This window comes from Opisthorchis viverrini, assembly GCF_000715545.1.
Source record: "Opisthorchis viverrini unplaced genomic scaffold opera_v5_327, whole genome shotgun sequence".
NCBI classification, from domain to species: domain Eukaryota; kingdom Metazoa; phylum Platyhelminthes; class Trematoda; order Opisthorchiida; family Opisthorchiidae; genus Opisthorchis; species Opisthorchis viverrini.
In genome coordinates this window covers 417114-441141 of record NW_008751989.1, presented here as the reverse complement: position 1 = coordinate 441141, position 24028 = coordinate 417114, and the positions used below count along the sequence as shown (strand labels likewise).

Here is a 24028-nt window from a genome sequence, read left to right as displayed (position 1 = left end):
CAGTGCGGTAGATTACAGAGAGCGTTTCAGCACATTAAAACGTCCAATTAAATTCAAGCAGCTGCCTTTGTCCTCCGTTTGCTTGTGACAACTGATTCAACGAATCTGTGTGAGAAATCGTTCCGGGCGATCTTATTTTCAGTCAGCAAATTAGAACATGCTGTGAAAGTAACGTGACCAGTTGTAAATTTGGAATATATGCATGACTCGGCTGACCTTGTGGATGAGATAATGGGTCAGTCATTCGACGACGGGCTTTCGAACTCCGTATGAATGTCTTCAAATCGCCTGTTGGTCTTAACCTTTCAGAATTCAAGTAAAAATAATTTTTATACTGTGCACACAGGTTGGTATGTGGGAATCCTATGGGCCACTTACTTACCTACGCCCGGCTCATCTGGACTTGTCTGTTAGTGTGAAGTTTCGTCTTTCTATAGCTGCATCAGCTTACTTTACAATACGCACGATATCCGCCCAACAGTAGTTTACGCTGTTGATAAATCCAACGGGATTTAGTGATGTAAAGCAAAACAGTCAACCAATCCTCGGGATTTTTATGCTACGGAAGCCACTCGGCGTAAACTGCAAGTCTTCATACTGAAATTTGAAGTATAAACCAAGTGAATGTGATAAAATTACGGACTTGGACGGCAATTAAGTTTTAGCCGACCAACTGATTTGGGTCGATTAAACAACAATTGAGCGCCCCAGAGGCAGTGGTGCTCAAGAGACTACAGCGATTACCCAGACGCTGGCAACCTCCCTTCCATTCGACAGTTTTGACAAATGTTGCGGCCCTTGAAGCTCGCAAACTGGAAGCCCTATGTACTTAGGTGACTGTGACCATCCGGAACCATCATCTGGCGTTACACTCTTCGACTCAAACAAACGGGTATTTCTAAACCGATCGCAGAAAGTGCACCGGGCAAACGTTTGACCGGCACTTTCGGTTTACAGGGAATGAGCCTGTTGGCTTAGGTGAGTCGGGCAAGTGATGGCTGATTAAGTTTCAGGCCGTTAGATCTGGACTATACATTCTGATTCCAGCTTGTGCAGCTGGCAAATTCACAGAAGCACATCCTAAATTCTTGATGCACTTAGTCAATTTGCGTTGTCTGGACTGAGCGATGCCGGTTAGCTCCGATTCGAGCGATCCTGATGCATGCCCACTTTTCGGGCAAACAATCGAAGTTCAAACCATTATTGGTTTTCGCATAAGTGCTCCGTCCATCAGGTATTGTCCGGTAGCCCAACACATGAAGGAACTCAATCATAGACATCATAATCAGTAAGCCAGACAGTTGTTAAGTTCATTACATCCGAAGGCTAAGAAATCCTTTGTTTAGCAAATTCTGGAGTGGTCATGTCCTAGTGCATTGAAAAGATAGTAATTTGAGGACTAGAGAGTAGAGCTGACGCTTCAACGTACAAAGGGTGCTACTGTCAAGGGTGGACACTAAGCGTTGGGTAATCCACAGAATCAAATCGCTCTTGTTATGGGAGACGGATTCTCTCGAACTCTGTTTCAGGCAAGTAAATGCCTGGTGCATTCAAGAACTGAATCCGCCTTGACTCGACGTGTAAGAAACTCACGGGGGGCAGAAAATACTCTCAGCCGCCTAAATCTGGCCCTGTTGCTAGTTTCACTTGAATCCCTGAGTACAAACAGAGTGGTTCAGCTCATGATTGTCATCGTTCGGCGTTATCTGCCGTCGTGTCGGCGGGAGATGAATTTACGACGAAGAGTAACTGTTAGGCGTGCTCGTCAACAGAGGGTTACCGACCGTCAAGCTTGGGGAGATTTCAAGGTACAATCCATGCCTCTATACTGTGGGTTTTCTCATCGCTCTGACTGAGACAAAAGACACTACAAAATTCCCCCTTCTGAACCGCGATTTCATGCACCTACGAAATCGTATCAGATAATTTGTTCAAGAATAATGATTGAATCGATCTGAAGTCCTACGAGTGGGACCACTCGTTTGAATAATTTATTTCCAGGCATTTCTTACCACACAGTGGAGATAGTTGTGACGTCGGTATATTAAAAAATCTTACTTGAATACGTCGACAACTGCTGAACATCAAGCTACATCCACTGTAGAGAGTGGGGTCATCCTGGAAAACGAATTGCTGTATAAGTATAACGCTGGTGTTGCTGTTAACTGACATTGTTTCCCACTGTCTACACAAGCGAAAGTTTGCTGGCCGTCAGGTTTTATACGGGACGGTTGTGATCTCTGTGAAGGCGTGGCGTGGCGAATGCAACTGTCAACTCTTTCCTGTCCGTCGTTTTTGTACTGTCGGTGACAAGCTGTCCTGTTTGGAACGCTACTAATTCAATTACAAAAAATAAATGAATTTTCCTTCGGTGACAAGTGCGCTTCATGCTGTCTGTCGAACACTGACACCAGCGTTCATTGAATCCTTTGACTGTCGGTGACAATATTTTGAGAATTAACTGATCTGCAGGTTAATAAACAGTGTATGCCGCTGGAATTGGCACAATTTGTTGAGAACTGCTCTTATCTGGGTTGCAAGCTGTCTGCATTTTTGGGTTCCCAAAATAGTCGTGATGCCATTCATGTGTATTTCTACAGCTTTAAACGAAACATCTAAACTTAACTATTCTATATTTGCAAATATTGCAAGCTGTTCCCGAGAAACACGCGTGGATCGGTTTGAACCACTGATCCTTCGGCTAGGTGATTTGCGCCTCAATCAGTGCGTTACATCGACTTGGATTGCGGAGCTCCACGCAGCTTGAGCGACTAAGCTAAGGTATGCGCTAAAATCCAAACCCTACACTGAGTTGTAGAACCGGCGCAATGCTGAGCCGCTTTTGACAGCCCAACAAACCACTGCAAAATCACCAACCTTTACTCACAGGGGAAGAACGGAACAATTGCTAACCCTCTACAATTGCTGGTAGGCTTCCGTGTTAAATATTCATACAGAGCGCTACATCAGTTTTCCACAGAGTACCACAACTTCATCTTCGCCCCAATACATCTCGTGAAAAACGCTGGAGATCTCAAACTTTAAGCTACATGCCGTTTGACGTCTGTTTCCTTGAATCTGGCCTGCAAAGATCGATATCACAATCTCGGTCAGATGCCTGGCCGCAAACTGGTAACAATTTTAGCCACCTGAACGGAGCTGTAAATATGTTGTTATATTCGTGACACCCAAGCCGTATCGCTCGTCAGGGTTCAGATGCGCAGAGTCTATCTAGTTAACACGTTATATTTTGGAGGCAAACTTTCATGGAACTAAGAGTATAGAGAAAAATGTGACTCTATGATAGTCCCGATTTTTCAGGGCTTTAGTTTTATTCCACGAAAGAGTCGCCTATTATTCTTTCTTATTCGTGGTCGACTTACGGAAATTTTCCGCTTCTGATTTCAGTGGCGACCACCTGCAATTCACGACTCCTATCAGATCGTGTCCAGGTTCCAGACACGGCGTTTGAGCATTCAAGCGCCTTCAATCTCCAACACGGCGCTTCAGCGGCAAGGTAAGCATTCCCTGTTTGTCGACAACACCCGTCTAAATTCAAATCCACCTCATCAAAGCTTAATCAAAACCACAAAATTTTCTCTCCATCAAAAATCTTGAACCATCAATCTATCTGTTATTTTGAGTTTTTGATGGGCAAAGTAGGCACGTCCGTTGGCAGAGAGTAGTCAAGTCGAGAACAGAAGGCTCTAACCTTCTTTCCAAAAAAACAAATATTCCACTACCGCACTTTGTGGTACCATCTGTTTACTCAAATATTTTGATAGTTTTGTGGATAGTTTATCCTGTAAGTGAAGCCAATCTTGGCTCAAAAACTGGCATATCACATGGAAAAATTGGTAGAACAATCCCACCAATGCAATTTTGTGTTTGTTTCACTCAGGGGACAGCTGCTTGTCTCAAAACTTTTTGTTTTGTGAACCAGAATTTGGTTTAGGTAGATGAGGACGATTTCAAGGGAAGCAAAGTGCGACGTTAGCGCAATCAATTTTCGGTTTGGCAAACTGCGAATCTTTTTAATGACTATGTGTTGAAATAAGCAGTAATCTAGCTCCTATGGTGAATTAAAACCAATTTTTACCACTATCCCAGCTCGACGCGGTTAAGAAGCCATATTTATTCGAGCTTCATGCACAAGCGGACGAATGTTCTCCTGCTGTGAACACTGAGTATGCCCAACTAGGTAGTTTTCTAGCGATGCAAAACTAAAAGAACATTTTGTGGGAGTAGTGGAGGATGAGGGCTTGAAATCCACAACCGACTGGATTCTAGTTTCCCACTGTGAACGTCCCATCGGGGGACATTTCCAGAACCTGGTTCCAAGAATTTACAACTCGAACTCAAATTGAGCGTTTGCAATTTCAAGAAAATCAAGTGTAATACGGAGCACGGCGCATCTCAGAGAATCTTCATTTTGGAGAATTCTGATGTGAATTTGGCTTGCTGTCAGATTTCATTTGGTGTTAAGGAGTGATTGTATGAAATGCTGAAAGTAAGCCTCACGTGATTCCCAATGTTCCTGAATTTTGAGCTGCCATGCCATTAAGGAGGGTTATCTAGAATCCTCACAATGGAATCTCGATTCGCTACTTAGTTTCGGGCAGCAAATGGATATGAGACTCCACGGACCTCCCAGTGTGGTGTCACCATAAACGTACAGAATATAAAAATATAAAAACATTGGATCATCGGAACTAATAAAATTTTTCAATTATGCACACATCTGAGATTTGCTTTTTGACTGATCATTCGTTCAGGGGGCTGAATGGAAGGGTAGGAAAATTCTGAATTACAATTTCAGTCAGGGATACTGCAATCCAATCCACACAATATGGTGAACAACTCTGTCGTGAAAAATTGTGATCCTGGTCTAACTTTGTGTGAAACTAAACGAAGTACATGCGGATAGAAAAAGTAAGACACTGTTTGTCCACCGTTCGACCATGGCCTATAGGCTCTGTTGTGATATATTAACAAGAATCATCTTCTGAACTGTGCATCGCGCCAAAATCAAAAGCAATCATCCTAACCACTTAAGCGGTGGCTTCTCCCAAACGGATAATTTTGGGATTTACCTGGTTTACCACGATTCGCTCAGACAGCTCAGACATTCTTGTCTGGGAAAAAGCTCCATATCTGCATTAAACGCTCGGTGATCGTGATGGTGGATAGTAGTGGATTAATGAGGCTTCTCGTAAAATAATCAGACAGTAATCCAATGGTTACAGAAAGTTTTTTTTCAAGTGGAAACTATCTCAGTCAAAGACCAGGTGATTCTGATGCGCCTTTGTAGAGCTGAACACTCGTGATATTTTAAATGAAATCTAATGGATTTACTAACCGAAAGATCCGTGGTTCGAATCCGATTTCTATCTCTCGACTACCCCAGTCAAGGCTTGGGCAACCGAGCAGTATCCCAGCCTTCTTGCTTCCTTCTGATGGCATGGCAGTTAGATACCGAAAAAGTGCTACAGTTGAACTAACGGATAGTTGTTAAGACTGTGCATATCTAGTTTTGCTGATAACAGAAAGCTTTTAGACACAAAGATTCCCCTTCAGTTCGATGTTGTGTAGTTTTTCTCCAAGTTTCATGGAGGATTGCCTCCAACTAAGCGAATCTTGATGTTAGCGCATGATGTTCGACATTTCGACCTTTAGTGGGCGTGCACGTTCTAGGAGTAATGCGGCCACCACGCCAATCACCCAATGGTTTCTGGTGTTCTGGAGAACAAACAACTGGCTAGTTTCCATGTGAAACATTTTGTTTTTGATTGACGGTCGTACTTACGGGTATGCCGCGCTTAGAAGACTCCCCCAGGGCATGCATGTTTCGTAATCCTTCAAATAAGACCCACCTTCCTCGGCACATCACGTGAGAATTGGAGGTGATGCTCGTTTGTAGTTTTCCGCACCAGAATCTCTTCCATAAGACACACCGCATTGTTCTGCCTCCATTCAAACGAACCCAGTTATCGTTTCACTTTTTCTGTCCCACATGTGTCGCTGGTTTTGCGTTTCGCCGTTTGTTTTTATTACCTGGTTCACACTGGCAAGAGACTAATGTGAGGTTCCTTTGCATTCGATGTTTTCACACACAAATCCCGCGACTCTCAGGGTGGCAGCTGTCCATTTTTGCAACATGGTTTTGAACCACATAAGTCTTGTTTTGCAGTGTGCGACCCGGGACAGTCTTTCTTATCTTCCGTTTGCATCAACACTTCGAACTGCTGGGGAATGACGCATAGCCAGCTTGATATGTTATGGGTTAAATTTTATGTCGTTTCCCTAATTTTCAGAGGGTCAGTTAGAGGCGAACTCCAGGTGTCCAGTTTATGTGCCTTTGAAAAAACAAGCGCGCTCTGATCGAAGCGACCACTGATTAAACATGTAATAAACTACGCGGATATCTGATATTGTGTGCTCGATTACCACAACAGAAGGCGTGCTAATGCTTCAGTTCCATCGAACTGTTGCTTTGAAATCAGACTGATCACTACGAAACGTGTGACCAGCGGCATATGATGCCATCATAAAATCTTTTCGTTGCAACGTTTTGGACAAACAGTAGTAAGTTAAGGAATTAACAAAAGTTACCTTACACTTACACAAATGCAGAGAAGCTAGCATCATCGGACTGTTTCAAGCAGATTACTGTTGGTCGAATAAATACGCAATTTTTATATCGCCAACAATTCAGCTGCACTGTTACGAATTAGGAACTTGGGTATTTGGCCGGGATGTTTGCATTTTCCCGTTTCATTTGTGAATCATGTAAGCCCCATTTATCACGGTTTGCGTTGTTTGAATCAATAGACGCTGGAGTGCAATATTCAATAGAATAATAGTTCCACTCAGGTGCCGAATACGCATGTACTAATGAAACATTTGCAGTGCCTTTCTCGTGCACCACCTGAAATTGAATACTGTCTTAAAGTCTTCCGTCAATTGTTGCTACAATATTGGAGTGACCGGTCTTTGCATGAGGTCACTAGGGCGACACCTCTATGCCAGACATATGGACGGTGGACCTTTCGAGCCCTTATGGGAACCAGGTTGGAAAAACGATAATAAGAGTCATAAACATTGATATTAATGTATCAAAACCACGTAGTGGCACTTAAACACCATGACGATGGTTGGAGGCGATGGTACGAAGGTACGTTTATCCGCAAGGTTCGTCATTATCTCAAAAGCTTCGCCTTACGGCCGAAGTGGTTGGCGGGAGGCTACTTGAACAGTCCAAATCGTGACGATTCAGTCGTCCAGCCTGGGGAACCAGCAGGTTTGGTTTCCACCTACCCCTTTACCTAACCTGGTAGGAGGAACTGCTGTGATGCAGAATGGGTATACTTCAGTGCAGACCATTCAGTAACTGAGCTACGCAAACCACTGTAACACAATAAAGCTTAGCCTTCTAGCGAGAAGCTGAATACCAGCGACGGTACTTTTGTAGCTGAGAAGAATGTCACTGACCACCAGCGTAACTGGCATTTGTGACTGAGTGATAATCATTTGTAGAATCTTGACGAGCAGCTGGACGCACTGCAGCATTTCGTAGTTTTTCTCCTGTAAACTCCATTGGGACGCTTTGTAAGCTTACCACAACGGATCAGCCAAAATTGTTACTGATGGAAAACTGTGATGTGGAGCAAAAACGGTCACTGTTACCAGTGAATTGCTTCACCCGTGGGTTCACTGGGACACACGGGGAAATAAAAGTGGAATCCGATAGCTATCCCATCATATATTGATGCCAGTCTCAAGTGTTTAATACACGAATCATATGAAGATTCCGAACCCGAATCAGGCCGGTCACGATGCGCTTATTCAGTTACACGCACATTATTGAAACACCGTATAAGCTTCATCAAGGGTGCTAGATGTCTGAGTAAGTCGACTTATTATGGCCACAGCCTTCAGGTATGTTACCTGGTTTTTGCCCAGAGATTTTTGCTATCCTTGAAGATTTGAAGGACTCGAAGAGACTGGCGATTCTTCAGGTGCCACGGGGTGCGTGTGGCAGCGAAACATCTAGTTGTACTGAATAATGCCGATGTGGCTTTTGGAAAATGTGGTTCTTCTGCTCAAGAAAGACAGTCCCGAGGGACCAACTAGGAGTAGGTGAATCTCCTAAAAGAGATTCAGTGATAACCATTTTTTTTTTCAAAAAAATCTTAACTAATGATGACCCGCCATTGTTTCCAGTGTTGATTATTGTTCAAGAAATAATGGACCTATGAAGGCCAATCAGATAGCCGGATTTTTCTTCAGTGGTTCTTTCCACTAATCCCATTTGAGTAGCTGTGTGGCATGTGGTAATCAATTTCCAATAATTTGCGCTGGAAATCCCCGTTAAATTTTAAAAGAGGTGGTCTAGTTTGATGGTCTCTTCAAATAAATATCCTATGTCTTTATGAATAAGTGGTGTTCAGATTTCAATTTCCTTGTGACGTCGTGATCTAATAGGCCGGTATTGATAATATCGACCACGAACAAAGTTTCTTTCTTGACACAGATTCTCAGAACTCTGATCTGGGGCCACTTGCCAGACACCTACCGTAAATAACAATGACGAGTTACGTAAACGACCTAGGTAATCAGTTCTCACTCTGGTTTTCTGCCTTAGTCAATAGCCAGCTCGGACAAAGCTCATTCATTGTGCTGTATTGACCTTCGAAATTTCAAACATTTTCTTTCGTCACTCATAGATGGTTGTTCAGTGTGCTATTACTTATGAGTAGTAATCGACGACCAGGACAACACGAAAGCAACGGGCCGCATAGAGCTCACTTGCTGATGCGCTTTACAAACAAATCGTAGATTGAAGAATGCAAAACCAACTTGTTATAAACATACCCAATACATTACTTATTCGCTATCCACTGGGAGTGTAATGCGCGGGCGACTTCTGGCACTGTCTCACTGACAGCCAACTTATGGAGTATCTTCTTCTGTTATGGGAAAAATAGGTTTCCCAATATTCGTAGCTGACTTACAAAGAATATCAATTCATCCAGTACGGGCGGCGGCTTATCTAAGCTTTATTTCGTTACCATGCTTTCCGACAAGTGGCTGTTTCCCAGGCCTGCTAAACAAGAAGGTTGCGAAACCCAACCGTTTGATTTCCACCGTATACGGGCAGCCCTGCACTCTTGCCTCTGGAAACTGCCAGGAGCATCTAACCGGACACAGCCCAGTGGTTCTCAATATCTTCTGATCGGATATTTAGTCATATGTTAACGAAAGTTTGGCCTTTGATTCGAGTGTTGGGCTCTCCATGGTGCTAGAATTTGTCACAAGTTTCACGTTGTTCTTTTATGAGGATGGTCCATTAAAAAAGGAAGTATCCCATCGATGAACATTCTATGGTCATTGATATGCAAGCTGGCGAGATGTATGAGATGGCTCAAGTGCGCTCAAGAGCGCGGATTTACTGATCGACAGGTCTGTAGTTCGAACCCGACCTCTGTCTCTCGACTTCCCCTGTCTAGGCTTCGGCGGCCTGACAGTATACCAGCCCTCATATTTCCTTTGGGTGGCATGGCAGTTAGACACCGGAATGGTGCTACAGCTGAACGACATAGTGTACTGTCAAGCTTGTATTTGTGATATGCGTCATGCCTTGCTGCTTCTTTTGTACGCTCAAATTGTAGTTAGTGAAGCATTGCCATCATTTCAGGTAAGACTACCGGTGACGCATGATGAAGCTAACGGATGGTGGAAAACTGGGACTGAAAGCCAACTGGCTGATCCATTTGGCTTTTCGTACCTTCCACTGTTTCAAACCTGTGGCGTGGTACACTAAAATCAAGAGTTATTCCTCATCAGTATAGAATGACATCAACAACCATAGGAAGCCTGATAAGACATTGAGAGATACCATCACGATGATACTCAAGGGTGCGCTCTCAATGTACAGAGTAATCTACCCTGGATTTGTGTGAAGGATTAATCACCGGACTGGAACGCTATCTTGATGCTACTGGCCTTTGTGCTGGCCTAACTGTAAGGGTCCAAGTGTTCCATTGTTGAAAAAGTAGTCTAGCGAATTTCAGTTTTATAAGCTTCTCTACACTGCAACTTGTTTGGCACCAAGTCCCAACGCCTCGCTTGCGTCACATTGGGAGCTTGGGTGCATTGGTTATTTGTTGAACTGAACGCCAGGATTGCCAGTTGCCCTGGTAAATTTTTGCGACCAATTGAGAGGCGAACAGGCACGGCCTATCGAGAACAAAATGTTTGTAATCCTTTTGCGAAAAGCCATCATCTATTCACCGCCTCTCGTAATTTTTGAGTGGTGCTATGATATGATATGCGCCCGGGGGTTTTATCGCTGTGACGAAGTTTTGCTCATGCAGTAAACTAAAGCTGAAGTAAAGTATCATAGTTGCGTGAATTGGATAACTTATCAGACTCGTTTACGGTAGCGTTAGAGGTGATCTCCCTTTGGTGACCTACTAGGAAAACAGAGCAGTAATGTCGGCTTATCAAGAATTGCGCGAGCGGGGGTATAAAGAAATGTTCATCACGGAACATTTCATGTCGTCTTTAACAGGCAGGGCTAGCAGACTATCGAGGCACACCAGTTTCTTGATACACAGAGCGACAATAATATCATTAGTTATAGTGGTTTGAAAATGAGTGTACTTAGGTAAGTTCAAGTAGAACATGAGGCCAGCGAAAACTCGTGACTGCGCCTTACCTGATAAACCCCAAGAAGGGCGAAACCGGTCATGGGCTGTGGAAAAGTTTTCAGCAACCTTATGAGTAGTGCATCACACTATAATATCGCGACGGATATGCCTCACTTGGCCTATTCCATTCTTGATTCCGAATCCTTCTGTTCAACTTATTTATGACTTTTCATTTCCCATCTCATGTTCCCGCGTGACAATTGGGAAAAAGTGGCTATTATCTACCATGTCTATCTCGTATGAATCAAAGTCTTGTCGAATCCATCGGTCCGTGTCACGAACACAGCCGCTCCGTGTTGGGCGACTCCGTGTCGGCAAGAAGTAGGCAACCAAGGCAGCCATCAGTTTCCGCTCAAAACGGCGACCAGGCTGTGTTGCCTATGTTTTGATTGTCTGTCACCGTATGTACACAAACATAAGACAGCCTTTTGATTGCGACACAACTAGATGGTCGACAGGCAATTTTTTTTTCAATTTCTGCCTGCATCATGGGAGTTAACAGATTATTCTGCTTCTTACCAACTCAGTTGAACAGCTATTCTACTTAGGTTTTCATCTTTAGTCTTGTTCGCCAAAAGTTACTATTCAGGAAGCTTTGTACATATTTACTGGTGTCCACATAGCGCCGCACCCACAGACAACACTAGTTTATCTGAATGATGCGGTGAGAGAACGTCACAATGAAAGAATGCGCGACTCTCATAAATCCCACCGAAAACTTGTCGTTTTGGAGATTTCATCTGAGAGCAGAGGATCTAGATTGGTCTTCACTCTGTGTGTCAACTATCCCTTTTACTCGTGGATCCATATGGCTTCGGCTAGCTCATATGTTATTAAAACCTCAAGAAATATGCATTAAAATACTGCCGCAGCTTTACAAGCAATATTGTACACTTTAAACATTTTGCAATGCTTGTTTGGTTGCTCAGATTTCTGGAGAAGAGAGATTTATAATCAGGTTACGGTTCCGCCAAATCGTGTGTCATCTCAATAATATTATATTATATATATTACAGATATTACATAATTATATATTAAATAGACCATGAGTTTAGGTGGAACAAATCAAACCCCAAACCCGAGAGAAACAGCAATCTTTGTCGTGTTCCCTCTGTTGTTCAACATCTCGGAAAAAACGGTGTAACCACTCTAGGCTAAAACGTCAGTGGAACAAAGTAGACGACCAAACCACTATCTTCTGCTGAAAGCCGTATGCTGACCTAACCTTATTGAAGCTCCCTACTTCGTTTCAGAAATAATGGAGGGTATCCCGTCCTTTTTTAACGTTTCTGGCGTGCACACATCAAGATATGTTTGTTCCGCTTACTATCTTATGGTGAGGTCAGAAAATTTAAAGAGACCTTTGCCATAGTTAGTTATGGTGACCGTTTTGGTTTTTTCTCACCGCAGAAACCACCGTCCGTTTTCTGAATAGCATTTTACCCAAGCTTCAACTTTTGAAGACGTTTTCGCCTCCGTGACCCTCGGTTGGAAACAGACGAACTCATTTTGTGTAGATTTTTCCCCACAAACATAAGCGATTGACTTTGCAATGTAAACTGCATAAGTATTGTTCTGGGCTACTCGAAACGCAGGTTTTTGTTTCACACTTCCCGGACATGAGCATATGTTAGTTTGAAGTCAACCAGCCCTCCATATGCAATGAATCCGTACCCCGGATATTGAAGCGCTGGCAAGCGCCGTACCGCCCCTTTGTCCCAGAGAACATGAATGGCTACATTAATCTGGTAGTGTTTCATCTATACGAAAACAGGCAACCAAAAATTCTGATCCAGATAAGCCGGAGGAAAAATCGGTCTGTTTTTAGGCGTATCCCGAAAACTCCCAGCTGATGCATCGCCTGAGTGCTAATTTTCGGGCGATAATCAACACTCCTCTGCGTGTGTGCAACTTACTTGACTCCTGCCAGGAAATCCGAAAAGATGCTTTGTTTCTCGGCTCAGTAACTCGTGGTCATGAATACAAATGGTAGAGTGAACAACTCCATTTTCCATTTGATACCTCTCGCCTTTATAAAATCTTCTGTCCTCGTACTTCTTTGAACATGCTGATCTAATTGTGGCTATCCACCAGGGTACCTGTTTTTAGTTCTCATAGCACTCGTAGAACATCTCAAAAATCTGGGCAGTGTGCTATCGGTGCGTTCTTTTAGGGACCAACCAGATGGTTCAAATCCAGTGATTTTTTCAAGATTTCTTCATATCTTAGCACGTATTTATACTTGTTTTGGGATAAATACTCGATTGCAAACTTACTTCAGTATCTAAAGTGTAGATTTAACGGTTACATGTGCAGCATATTCGATTGAAGAACGTTGTAAACCAGGGTTTCCAGTGAATTCCATCGAAGTCTCCTGTTTGAATTCATGGTAATCATGACGCTTAGCCATTCGACGCCATCCGCCAATGGCAGATAGGCGGACAAACATCATCATGTGCAAACATCGGAAGCAAGTTTAGTTCCTGTTCGGTTCCTAATCAGTCATCAGGTCTATTTGTGGCTTTGGAATTGCATCCACACTATGGTGTTAAATGAAAGAATGGTACCCGCAAAACAGACTCCTTTGCACATTTGTTTGAACAATCTCTCAAACGAAACACCTGCTGCGATTTAGATCAGCGCCCTCCGGTGAGAACATGATTCACGTGTAAACAAGTGTCTTATGTGAATTTCGATATTTTAGTGAAACTAGGGCATCGCGTTGAAGAAAGCTCGGAGACAGCGCCTACCTGTGAGGTCTCGAGAAAAGCGAAACCAGCCGTCAGATTTCGAGAAATTTTAGCAAGACCGTTTAGTTTCCTCCGGGATAGTGCTACGATGTCACGTCTGTTCTAGAGTACGGAAATTTCCGTCATTGTCATCTTGTTCGGAGGTAAAATGTTGATATTCATGATCATACAAAATGCTAAATTTCGCTCCAAGCATTTTTTAACCGATAGCTTCATTCAGATCGAAAATACATTCAATCATATTTAGCGTGAAACCTCGATAAGGTGTCAGAAACACTCCTGAGTGATTTGGACGTTCTTGAGACACAAAATAGGCGGAGTATCGGAAATAATTCCTCTGTTTTTACATCTCCGGTTTTCAGCTTGCATATGTTGCTCTCAGAAGCTGGCCACCTTGAGAAATACACTGACAAGCTTTCGAGAAATACACTCATTTGCAAATCAATTTGGTTACAACGCGAGACTCAATTGAATCTCTCGTTTATGATGTCTTCCAGCTGAATGTGCTGCACACAGGCCGCCTCATGATTCAGTTGGCACGATATTCGAGATATCGCAGTATATTTTCATAAAGGAAACTACTCACAAGGTTGCTGGGAGGTTCCCAGCAACCTTGTGAGTAGTTTCCTTTATGAAAAAACACTGACAAGCTATTTTAGCATAAGAAAAAAAAGTTTTCCGTAGGCCGGCTTTAGTGGGAAACAAGTTCCTGTGGAATAATCTTCTGTAGCGCACGATTTTCAGTAGATAGCAGTGAGTGGTCTGAATGTACATCAGTTATGTAAGTAATGTTAGTAATGTTAACTCATAAACGTTACCCCGATTGAAGTGTTTATCTATGGATAGCACGAATCCTTCGGTTTGGCTGGTGGTCACCGGCGCCTCAGTAAACACCCAAGCAGCGCAAAGCGATTCGACAACAGCGTCGACCAAATGTCATGGCAGCCACCAAACTGATAGATAACTATCAGCAATGTTTGTTTGTTCTTGTAGGCCTTCATGATCGTGTGGCGGACGTGGTCAAAGGTCATGCTGCCCTTTGTGAATCACACGTTCTCGTGTCTGTAACATGCGCGGCGGGATAGGAAATGTGTTTGGTCTATGACGCTGATTGTACTTTTGTTGGGTGGTCGTTAACAAAGGATGTGTCCGAGCGGAAATTCTATAGTCTCCGAATGGGCTAACTGCAAGCCTGGGTGACCGCAGCTGTTGGACGCGTGCTCTATGGATCAAAACATTCATTTGATGTCCCCATCACAAAGTCGTTTTAGAGTTTGATGCAGTCAGCTTGTGTCTTAGAGTTTCCTTATTCATCTTATGTAACCATAGAATTCACTAGATGAATGGAAGAAATGAGAATCAAGGCAGTAGGCTATCCGCTCGAATGCACATAAACTTGAGAACGAGACGAAGCGAGGAATGTAAGTCGGAATGAAGCTCAGGGTGGAGGCGGACTCACCCATGCATAATGCGAGTCTGCTTCGAAAGACGATCGTGTTTATGCCACATAGCCACCGGCACATGGGGTTTTCCCACCGACTTTTCTTGGTTAGGCTAGTGTGGGTAATCTGCATGTGCTGCAAAGTACTTGTTGATCTTGACATCAGTACCGATAATCTTGCTGCAAAGAATCGCGAGATTGTTACTGAATCTCGTTTTGTAGATGCTTCACTAAACAGGAGGTATATTCGGCAGAAATGACTCAGTGGTTAAAGCGCGAATTTACTGATCGGATGTTCCGTGGTTCGGACCCAACCTCTGCCTCTCGACTTCCCCTATCCATGCTTGGGCAACCTGGTAGTATCACAGACCTCATGCTTCCTTCTGGTAGCATGGCAGTTAGGCACCGAAAGGGTGATACAGCTGAACAACTGGATTTTATGATTGGATTGGCCGCTGTTTGTAACATCTGGTCGGTTGCTTTGTAACTAACTATTGGCTTCCTTTCTTTCAGAGATGACCCATCGGATGTGAGTTTACAAGAACGTGCCTGGTGTCCAGATGCAGTGATTCACACGGAACTGCGAGAGTTTATTCAAATTGACTTGGGACGCCAAAGTGTAATCAAACTTATCATAACCAAAGGACGTGTGGCGCAGAGCAAAGTACGTGTCATCTCCCCAAGAGATTATTGGATCACATTTCATATTATTTATGGCCTAGTTACTCACCACCTTATGACTCACCAGTCTGAAGATGCAATTTTAACGTGTAAACTTAGTATGCCTGATTTTTTCTCTGTTTTTGAATGAAACTGACTGAACTCTTGTCGCTCACTTGTTGGATGACATTCATCATAATGTGAACCGAAACGGTCGAGTAAATGCTGTCCGATCATTTGTGCTTGCAACCTACATTAAGCTGAACCAGTGTCGAAATATTTTAGGAAACTGAAGTTACCGGAGATAACAGTGGATTCATTGTAATGAGTCAACTCTCACTCTAGGACCATTCACATCTGTGGATGAGGAATTATACTGCCATCAACTCTAAGGTACTGATCTTACAGTCATTCATTCTGCTCTTCTGACACGCCACAGTGTGCTGGATCTCCACAGTGACGATCATCCAAAGATTTGCGGCAATGATAACATAGTCCACTCGTTGCTGTTTTGATTAATGACTACTTCGCCGCTCATCGGAAGGTCCGGTCCCTGCAGACTTTTGGGCACATTTGTTTTCCTGGAGTTTAAACGATCGTTTGGCGCCAATGACTGTCAAAGAAGGCAGCATGAACTGCCTTGCATATAAAAAAAACTCTGCTTTGGTTTTATCATATCAGGTGAATGACTGATGACTGCTACTAGATGATCCGGGATTTTGAGATTTATCCCGTTGGGCCAAGTGGGACGGGGAAATTTGTGAAAGTTGCCCCCGCTTGTGAGCGTGAACATTCAGTGCGGTAAGATTAGCCGCTGATCCGTAAACCTGTTCACGAGTATTCTTCAAGTTTTTCATACTATCACCTACGGTGAATCCAACCGAGCACGTCTGACCGGAACAAGGCTACATGCAGTTCTGTTCCAATAACGACCTTTTTTGACGAACGGCTTATTTAGCCCAGCTTAGTCTATTATGCCACTTCAGTTAACAAAGTTATGGCTGTTGTGGTGTGTAAACCACGGTTTGCGAGCCGAATCCCTGTGCAAATGGTGTGTGAAAGCGCCGCAGCTTCGTGGTTTGCCTGCACAAAAAGGGATAGAGGATTAGTTACTATTGGATTAAAAGCAGACGAATTTATGAAAACAATTTATACAATTGACTGCCAAACAATGGGAAGTGTAAAAAAACCCCGAGACATCGCTGAACGTTCTGCTGCTCTGTAAATACCTCCACTAGTGATATGTGTCAGCTCAACATGGCTATTGGAAAAGTATGTCCGCAATTGCGATTTCGGAGGCACTGGTGCGCAGATTTTGTTCACTTTTCACTCTAAAGGAAAGGAACGTTGCAGCTTCACGTAGGACTATCTTGAAAGTCGATGCTCGAACAATTATTGTCCATATGTCTATGGATAAACGCATAGTGACAAGTCTTTCCAGAGTAATTTCACCCAAACTGGCGCGGGATACTTCTGACGAAATGGCAACCACTTATACAACCCACCTATCCTTCTCAGCAGGCCCAGGTTGTTGGGCTAAAATGGCTGCGAACGTTGCGTGTTTCATGCAGATTGGATGAAACCAATTCTAAGGCGAATACTCGGTGCGTTTTTCCAACCCAAAGACGATATCATTTGAATAGGCTGGGTCTTTCAGGTGAACTAGTTCGTAAACTCGTTAGCCAAGAAATCGGTGTCTGTACTCCAAACGTCGATATCTTCAGTTTTTCGGGGTTGTACATCATCCTCGTCAAAAACGCCATCATCGGTTGACACTGATGCTTCATCACCGTACAAAGAGGTCACTATCGACTGTCAATATAATCAAACAGACGTGCTTCCAATCGATCCCTCGATTTCCACCTCGGCCTCCGTATCACCAGAGTTGAGCTACCGGAACCTAGACGTGGTGTCAATTACATCGCTTGTGAATTTACTCCTTGATTCTCAGAGACAAGATACGTCCATTCAGAGAGAATTCGCCGTAAGAACAAGGGCCGCTTGTCGCCCTGTTTGTTTCAGTGCGTGAACATTGAAGGCAAGTAAGCAGAACATCTTTCGAGGTTTGAAAACAGATTCCGAAGTGTAGGATTGTCAATGAAATTGATCGCGCAGAATCTGTGGCTTGGCCTAATGCATGGCAAGCAAAGCGGTCAGTCCTAGTGCTGGAACTGGCAAGGATAGTGTTCAAATTTGGGTGGGATAGGGTAGAAGAGAGGATAACCAAAAGTCATCAAGATAGTCGTCACGAGTAGCACCTTTTTGCCTACGTGCCTTGCTGTATGCAGCAAGTCGGGCAACCCTGTAGAGGACACCAAGCGATGACTGATGTGTCACGAGAGGATTTTCGGTTGTAAGCACGATGGTTGCAAATATAGTGCCCGCAGTGTAGTGCAGTTGCACATGGGGTGGAAATAACGGCATTGGTGATACATTGATCTACATATGTATTTATATGTATATACGCGGTTGAATGATTAGTTATCCTTTCAGTCACTGAAAACGAGCATATTTACGTACACGTTTTAGCAAGGCTTGGCTTATACATGAGATGATGCGATTCACAAGTAAACTATCTTGAAATCTCCCGTCCTGAGTTGTAATCAGTATTCTGGTCCTAATGAGTCTATGGTAGTGCTAATGGTAACGTAAAACGCAGAAACGCATTGCTATTGCTGTCAATGATGGCCGCATAAAGCAACCAGTAATCCGAATCAGCAGTGCCGTGCACATACCTACATACACTGTTTCAACATCGTGATTAGGTGCGTTCTGTTAGAGCCTCTTTGAGGCGAGGCATGTGGTAATGAATGAAATTCTGGCCTTTATTTGTGGTAGTGATTAGTGAAACAGTGTGTATGCTTATAGTCTAGTGGATAAGGAAAAGTGTTCAGCTGGAAATATCTTGAAACTCCATATTATTTTTTAAAAAACCTACAGAAAAATGTGTCACATTTTGTTCCACAAAACGGCCAACCCTTTAGTCGAAACTCCAATGACTTCTCCGATAACGAGCCATAAAACGGATGAAATGACTTTGCTGCTAACCGAAATTTGTGAAACGGTCAAATTTTGCTGCCGTTTGTGAACATCCACTAAAGCTTTATCGATTTCATTCAATGCGGATGAGAACGGGAGTCCGTCTAGATTGTTTATTAATTAAGGCAGTTTTGATCATACTGGGCGCGCAATCAGTCATCGGTGAACCAAGTACAAAAAAGTTTTGTACAGTGACGGAACGGCACATCTCTTCATGCGGAATGGATCGATAGCACTTTGTCGTCTGCACTTTGTCCATCGAACCTCCGAAGCTTTTCTTCAGTATTTTATTAAGCATGGTGTACGTCCTCAAAGAGACCAATTTTATTATATTATATTCAAAAGAAATGCCAAGCGTCCTATTTGTCCAGCTTACCGCTAGCGATGTTCACTTTTCCATTGCTTCCCACGCACAATGTCTGCCTACTTTTGTTGTGAAGCAGGCTAAAATTCAGCAACTATCCTTTGACAGCACGATGAGGGCGAAACCATTGTTCATCCTCTGCCTACATGTATGCACATATATGACGTTTCAGAATGCCATCTAATACTGTCCGTGGCTTTCCGCAAATACCTTATACAGCCCATAGTATTGTCCATCAACGAGATGTTTATTTATTAGTCACCAGCCGTTCACAACTGATATCATAACAATAAACTGTGTTGTGAGCGCGAAGCCATTCAGTAAATAGATTCCAAGCGGCTGTCACGTATAGTTTCACTTCGCGGACATTGTATCGGCGACACCAACTAGATAGTTTTAATTCATGTCAACACTGCCGTTCAGTAGTACGTCTTTTCCATCGTCAAGTTGTTGGTCTGCGCTTAGTGCAGGCACACTTGCATTAAGATGAACAACAATTGTCTGCCTGTCACAAATGGCTATTTGCACAAACGCTGGGGATACACAGAGATGTAGAAAGTGTGAAATGCCTGGTGACAGAACTATCTGGTCCGCCATCTCATCAGTGTGAATTTTTTATTCAAATTTTGATCACGCGTTCGTTATACTTTGCCATTTCACTTTTATGAATATCATTGTGTAAATATGAACTTGTGGTGTTGCAAACCCCTTGGGAAAACGTCAGTTTGCGAAACTCTGCTCCGCAGATTGAGGGATGTCAATGGTGATCAATTTTATGTCAGTTGTATCAGTGTTTGTCCAGTACGACACTGAAACTTGGCTCAGCAAAGTTCTACCCACACTGTTGTGATGGAAAATAGACTGACTCGAGCGTCCGGGGTACAATATGGCTTTAAAAATTCACATAAGGACGACGCTGAACACGCACTAATTGGAAGCAGCTGCCTTGTGACTCTTGGTCAGTGTGCAACGCACTTTCACACCACCTTGGGTGATGAAGATCACAGCTCTGGGACAGTCATGTGAGCAGGTGATAAACTCCCGATATCACGTTTTATTGAGCAAACGAAGGAAGGAACTGTGAGAATAAATAGTAGCACCACCACCCGGAAAGTAAACCACTGTGGATCAGCCATGAAAACTACACCAGACTTTAATACGCTGCCTGGTGAGGTGAATTCAAAGGGACAGAACCATCATGTGATCTTGCTGTGATCAACGAAAAAAGACAAAACGAATGGAAGTTAGAATGCGTTTTGTAAACAACGTGATTCATGAATGCCTGATCCGCACGTACTCTGGTCTGAGGATCTGGTTCCTTCTTCACGCAAAGTTGTCCGCGTTGATGATCGGTCACCCTTAAATTGCTAAATGCACCCTGTGATACTTTTTGATATCCTGGGTCGTTATTCAGCTGGGAACTGAAGATCAAAGGGGAAATTTTCGGCACTCATATTCTCAGTCATCTTTGGGAGGGTGGCAGCTGAATTAGCACATTCGGCGAAAACTCCATCTAATGCAGAAAATCGGCCGTACACACAGGGAGCCTGTTGAGATATCTAGCAAGGTTTTGATGTTCTGACTAAGACCTCATCCTGCGTCGAAAACCAGTTTGTTCTGAAAAGTCGTCTTGATTGCTTGCTATTGGAACAGCATAGATTACACATACGTAGAATTCCTCAAACCAACTGTCATGCTATGCAGTGCGTCTGAATCCTTTTTATTTTATGCCAGTATTGTGCTCAAACATTGTTGGCGCCTACTAGATCATCGCAAGATTTCCATGTGGATTCCCTTGGCGTGGGACACTCTCAACCCACAGCGGCTTGCAAAAATGCCCACAGACTTCTTTGCAGGGCAAAGGCGAGAGAGACATTGTCATATACTGAAGCCTTCTGTGTGTCTCAAATTCTGCCAACTTTCAGCAACTTCACATCTCATTAGCTTTTTGCGCTTTCAATCTAGGACAATATTTCAATTCTTGGATTTGAGATATCCCTTCTACCTCTCGCCTGTTATGTTACCGCTGCTCGTTTTCTACCGAATCAACACCCGACTCAACTGGCTACTACAGTCTAATGAATCATGCCAGGTGTTCAAATGTGCAGTGGAAAGACAACGCTTGCCGCTGGTGGCCATTCCTTGGAGATCCAGCTTTCTCAGAGATGCTGAGTTTATTCTGTATTCTAATAGCTTTCTTTGTCTAGTTCTCCCACGGATGTTTTCGACCCGAGTGCACACCACTTCTCCTCCTCACGTTTTAACGTTTGCCCAAACTGCTTCCCAAAACAATCCCGAATGTTTTTGTTGTTTGTTGTTTATTGTTTACTGATCTTCCGTGCCATGCGCCTGTGCGACGTCATTTTGTCAAGATCATATTAGTATTTATACTCAAGGGTCACTCCAACTGTCAACAGAAGAATAGCGACGGTGCTAAAAGTGTTTCTGGCTCAGTACACCCCTGATTCCCCCATACTGATATGACCGCCATTCATTTAGTCTAGGCATCTGCAGCTGCCGACAGTACCACCGCTGCGGCCGTTGTGTATTTTCGATCACGGGATGTTTCTGTCTAATGTTACTGTCACTGATCCGGTACTTTCATACAAGCAGTTTGTTCGCGGAGAAATGAGGCTGTGTGGCGGAAGGAGGAGGTGAGGCAGCCAGTCCTCTGGCTACCCCCTGCCTGAGGACAAAACATGACATTAACTGAGTCACACGCGTTGGGGCGCGTGGATGAATGATGGTTGGCAAGTGTTTGAAGCGATGGGGTCGTTAGTGTTCCTGAGCTATGTGAAACTGAACACTAATGTATGGCCTTTTCTTGTCCTTCTAATGGAACAAATCTGTCACGAGAATAGGCTAGTTGTTCCATTAACAGCATTGTTCATATTCGGTCGAAAACGACAAGAATCATTTCTCTTTTGTTTCTGTTGTAAAGGAAAAATCCATTAACTTCCATTCCGTTCCTTCATCCCATTATGATAGATTTTTACAAGTTGACCATGGCATATGGCCTTAGTCCTACCCACTACACTGTGTTAAACGAATCCAGCATCGTATTTCATCTATTTTACCGTATTTTTTCTATACAGGGACGCCAAACGACACCGTACTTTTATCTTAAATATCAAAGGGAACGAACTGGATTGTGGTTTGAATATCGTAAGGAGAACGGCACGCAGGTAAGAACCCAATAATTTTCGATCATCATGGCTCGTAATACAGGGCTAGGTTTTACAGGAAATGCTACATTCGCTCCCATCAAAGCCATGTGCATACTGCAATTTGATTAGACAGGTATCATTAGTCCAATCTGTGCCTCCTAACTTTCACGTTTACACATTTCCGTACACCTCTCAGGATAATACCGTATACTACTCCTATGGTGAGAGCCTTTTCGCCCACATAGTTGTCCTGCCCAAGTCAAGTGAAATTATTCTTAGTGTGAGGTGTCTAACAGTGCCAAATCAGGATTTCATTCTGAAAATGGATTCAATATACTCTGGGAAATGGGTGAGAACTCTACTACTTGGCCACTGCTTGATGCCCAGCGGTGCGATTCACTCGAATTTGAGCAACATGTGGCGCTATATGTTTCCAACCGGATACATGTCTGGTGACTTTTTGACCGAAACGTCGAGCGTCGATTTTTTCAGAGAAGGCCTACCTGGCTGGTGGGGCCTTTTTTCATTCTGAGCTGGTTACTTGGCAATTTTGGTTGAGATTCCTTCCTGAATGTGTAGCCAATGTAAGCTGAAAAGCCGAAAAGCACTACACAGTTGTATATAGTTGTAATGTACTACTCATAAGGTTGCTGAAAATCCGTCGACAGCCCAAGACAGGCTTCGCCCGTTCTCGGGCTTATCAGCTAGGCGCACTCCCAGGGTTTTCGTCAACCTTATGTTCTAATTGAAACCAAATTGCACGAAATTAACGAATATACACTCATTTGAAAACTGACTTGGTTTTTTCGAGAGACGCACCTGGAAACCAGCTGAATCTCTCGTTTGTGATGCTCTCAGGCAACTGAATGTGCTGCAAATGAGTGTATATTCGCTAATTTCGTGCAATTTGGTTTCAAGTAGAACATAAGTTTGACGAAAACTCGGGGACTGCGCCCACCTGATGAACCCCAAAAGGGGCGAAACCGGTCTTGAGCTGTCGACGGATTATCAGCAACCTTATGAGTAGTACATTACAAAGATATACATGTATCGTGATATCTCGGATATCACTGAAACATGAGGCGGCCTGGTGCAGCACATTCAGTTACTTGAGAACGTCACAAACGAGAGATTCAGCTGGGTTCCAGGTGCGTCGCTCGAAAAAACCAAATGACTGTATATTCGCTACATAGTTGATTTATCCTCATTGGAATCGTCGGTGTGCGCACCTGATGAGTCTCCTGTCTGGTGGGTAAACATCAGTGACAGGGTAGCCGTTTGTTTAACTTCTACAGAACATAGTGCGCCACTCGTTTCTCATTGGTGTAATCCATACCACGTGGTCACGTGTTGACTGTCTATTCGAGTGATGACTTCTGGGATGGCGGGTTCAATCTCTGTACGAATTGCTTATTTTTGTTGATCGTGTGGGGAGATTTGGTCGGGTTCATCGCCTTTGTTTTTCATTTAACAATGAGTCACATTGTTAGTGGCTTAACCATCAGCAAGTCAGCACGCAATATACTCGGACTGGAATGAGCAGAGTAGCAACGAAAGCATATCCAGTGGACGAATTACAGGAGTTTTGTGCCAATGCAGCGTATGATTTTGGTGAATCTTATCGTGTCGCACCCTTTCCACTGCACTAGGCTTCCCATAGAGCAGTATATTTAATAAAACAGACAACCAACAACCACCTGACGCCATAATTATCCAGCCAGTATTTTCGTATAATTCGTTCGTCCCACATTTAAGTTGTTCAAATGCCTCACTTCTTAGAAAATGAGTGGAGAGTATATCATCATCATTATCATTGTCAGCTGTAATAACCGCGTTCTCGTCGTACAGTGGTTGTAGCTGCCGCAGTTTCGTTCACCGATGATTTGGGGGGGGGG

The 24028-nt window shown here is 43.5% G+C and overlaps 2 protein-coding genes across 2 annotated transcripts in view; one reads left to right on the top strand and one right to left on the bottom strand.

Annotated features, from left to right (window-relative positions):
* T265_10074 (hypothetical protein) overlaps positions 1 to 24028 on the top strand; it is a gene marked incomplete at both ends in the record, with an annotated part of 78510 nt that overhangs the window by 34001 nt on the left and 20481 nt on the right. Inside the window, 3 exons of the mRNA XM_009176340.1 lie at positions 3409 to 3517; positions 15417 to 15567; positions 22062 to 22151. Of these exons, the coding sequence (XP_009174604.1) occupies positions 3409 to 3517; positions 15417 to 15567; positions 22062 to 22151 (350 nt within the window). The remainder of the gene's footprint in view (positions 1 to 3408; positions 3518 to 15416; positions 15568 to 22061; positions 22152 to 24028) is intronic.
* T265_15045 (hypothetical protein) overlaps positions 1 to 24028 on the bottom strand; it is a gene marked incomplete at both ends in the record, with an annotated part of 95683 nt that overhangs the window by 51496 nt on the left and 20159 nt on the right. The gene's annotated exons all lie outside the window — the stretch shown is intronic.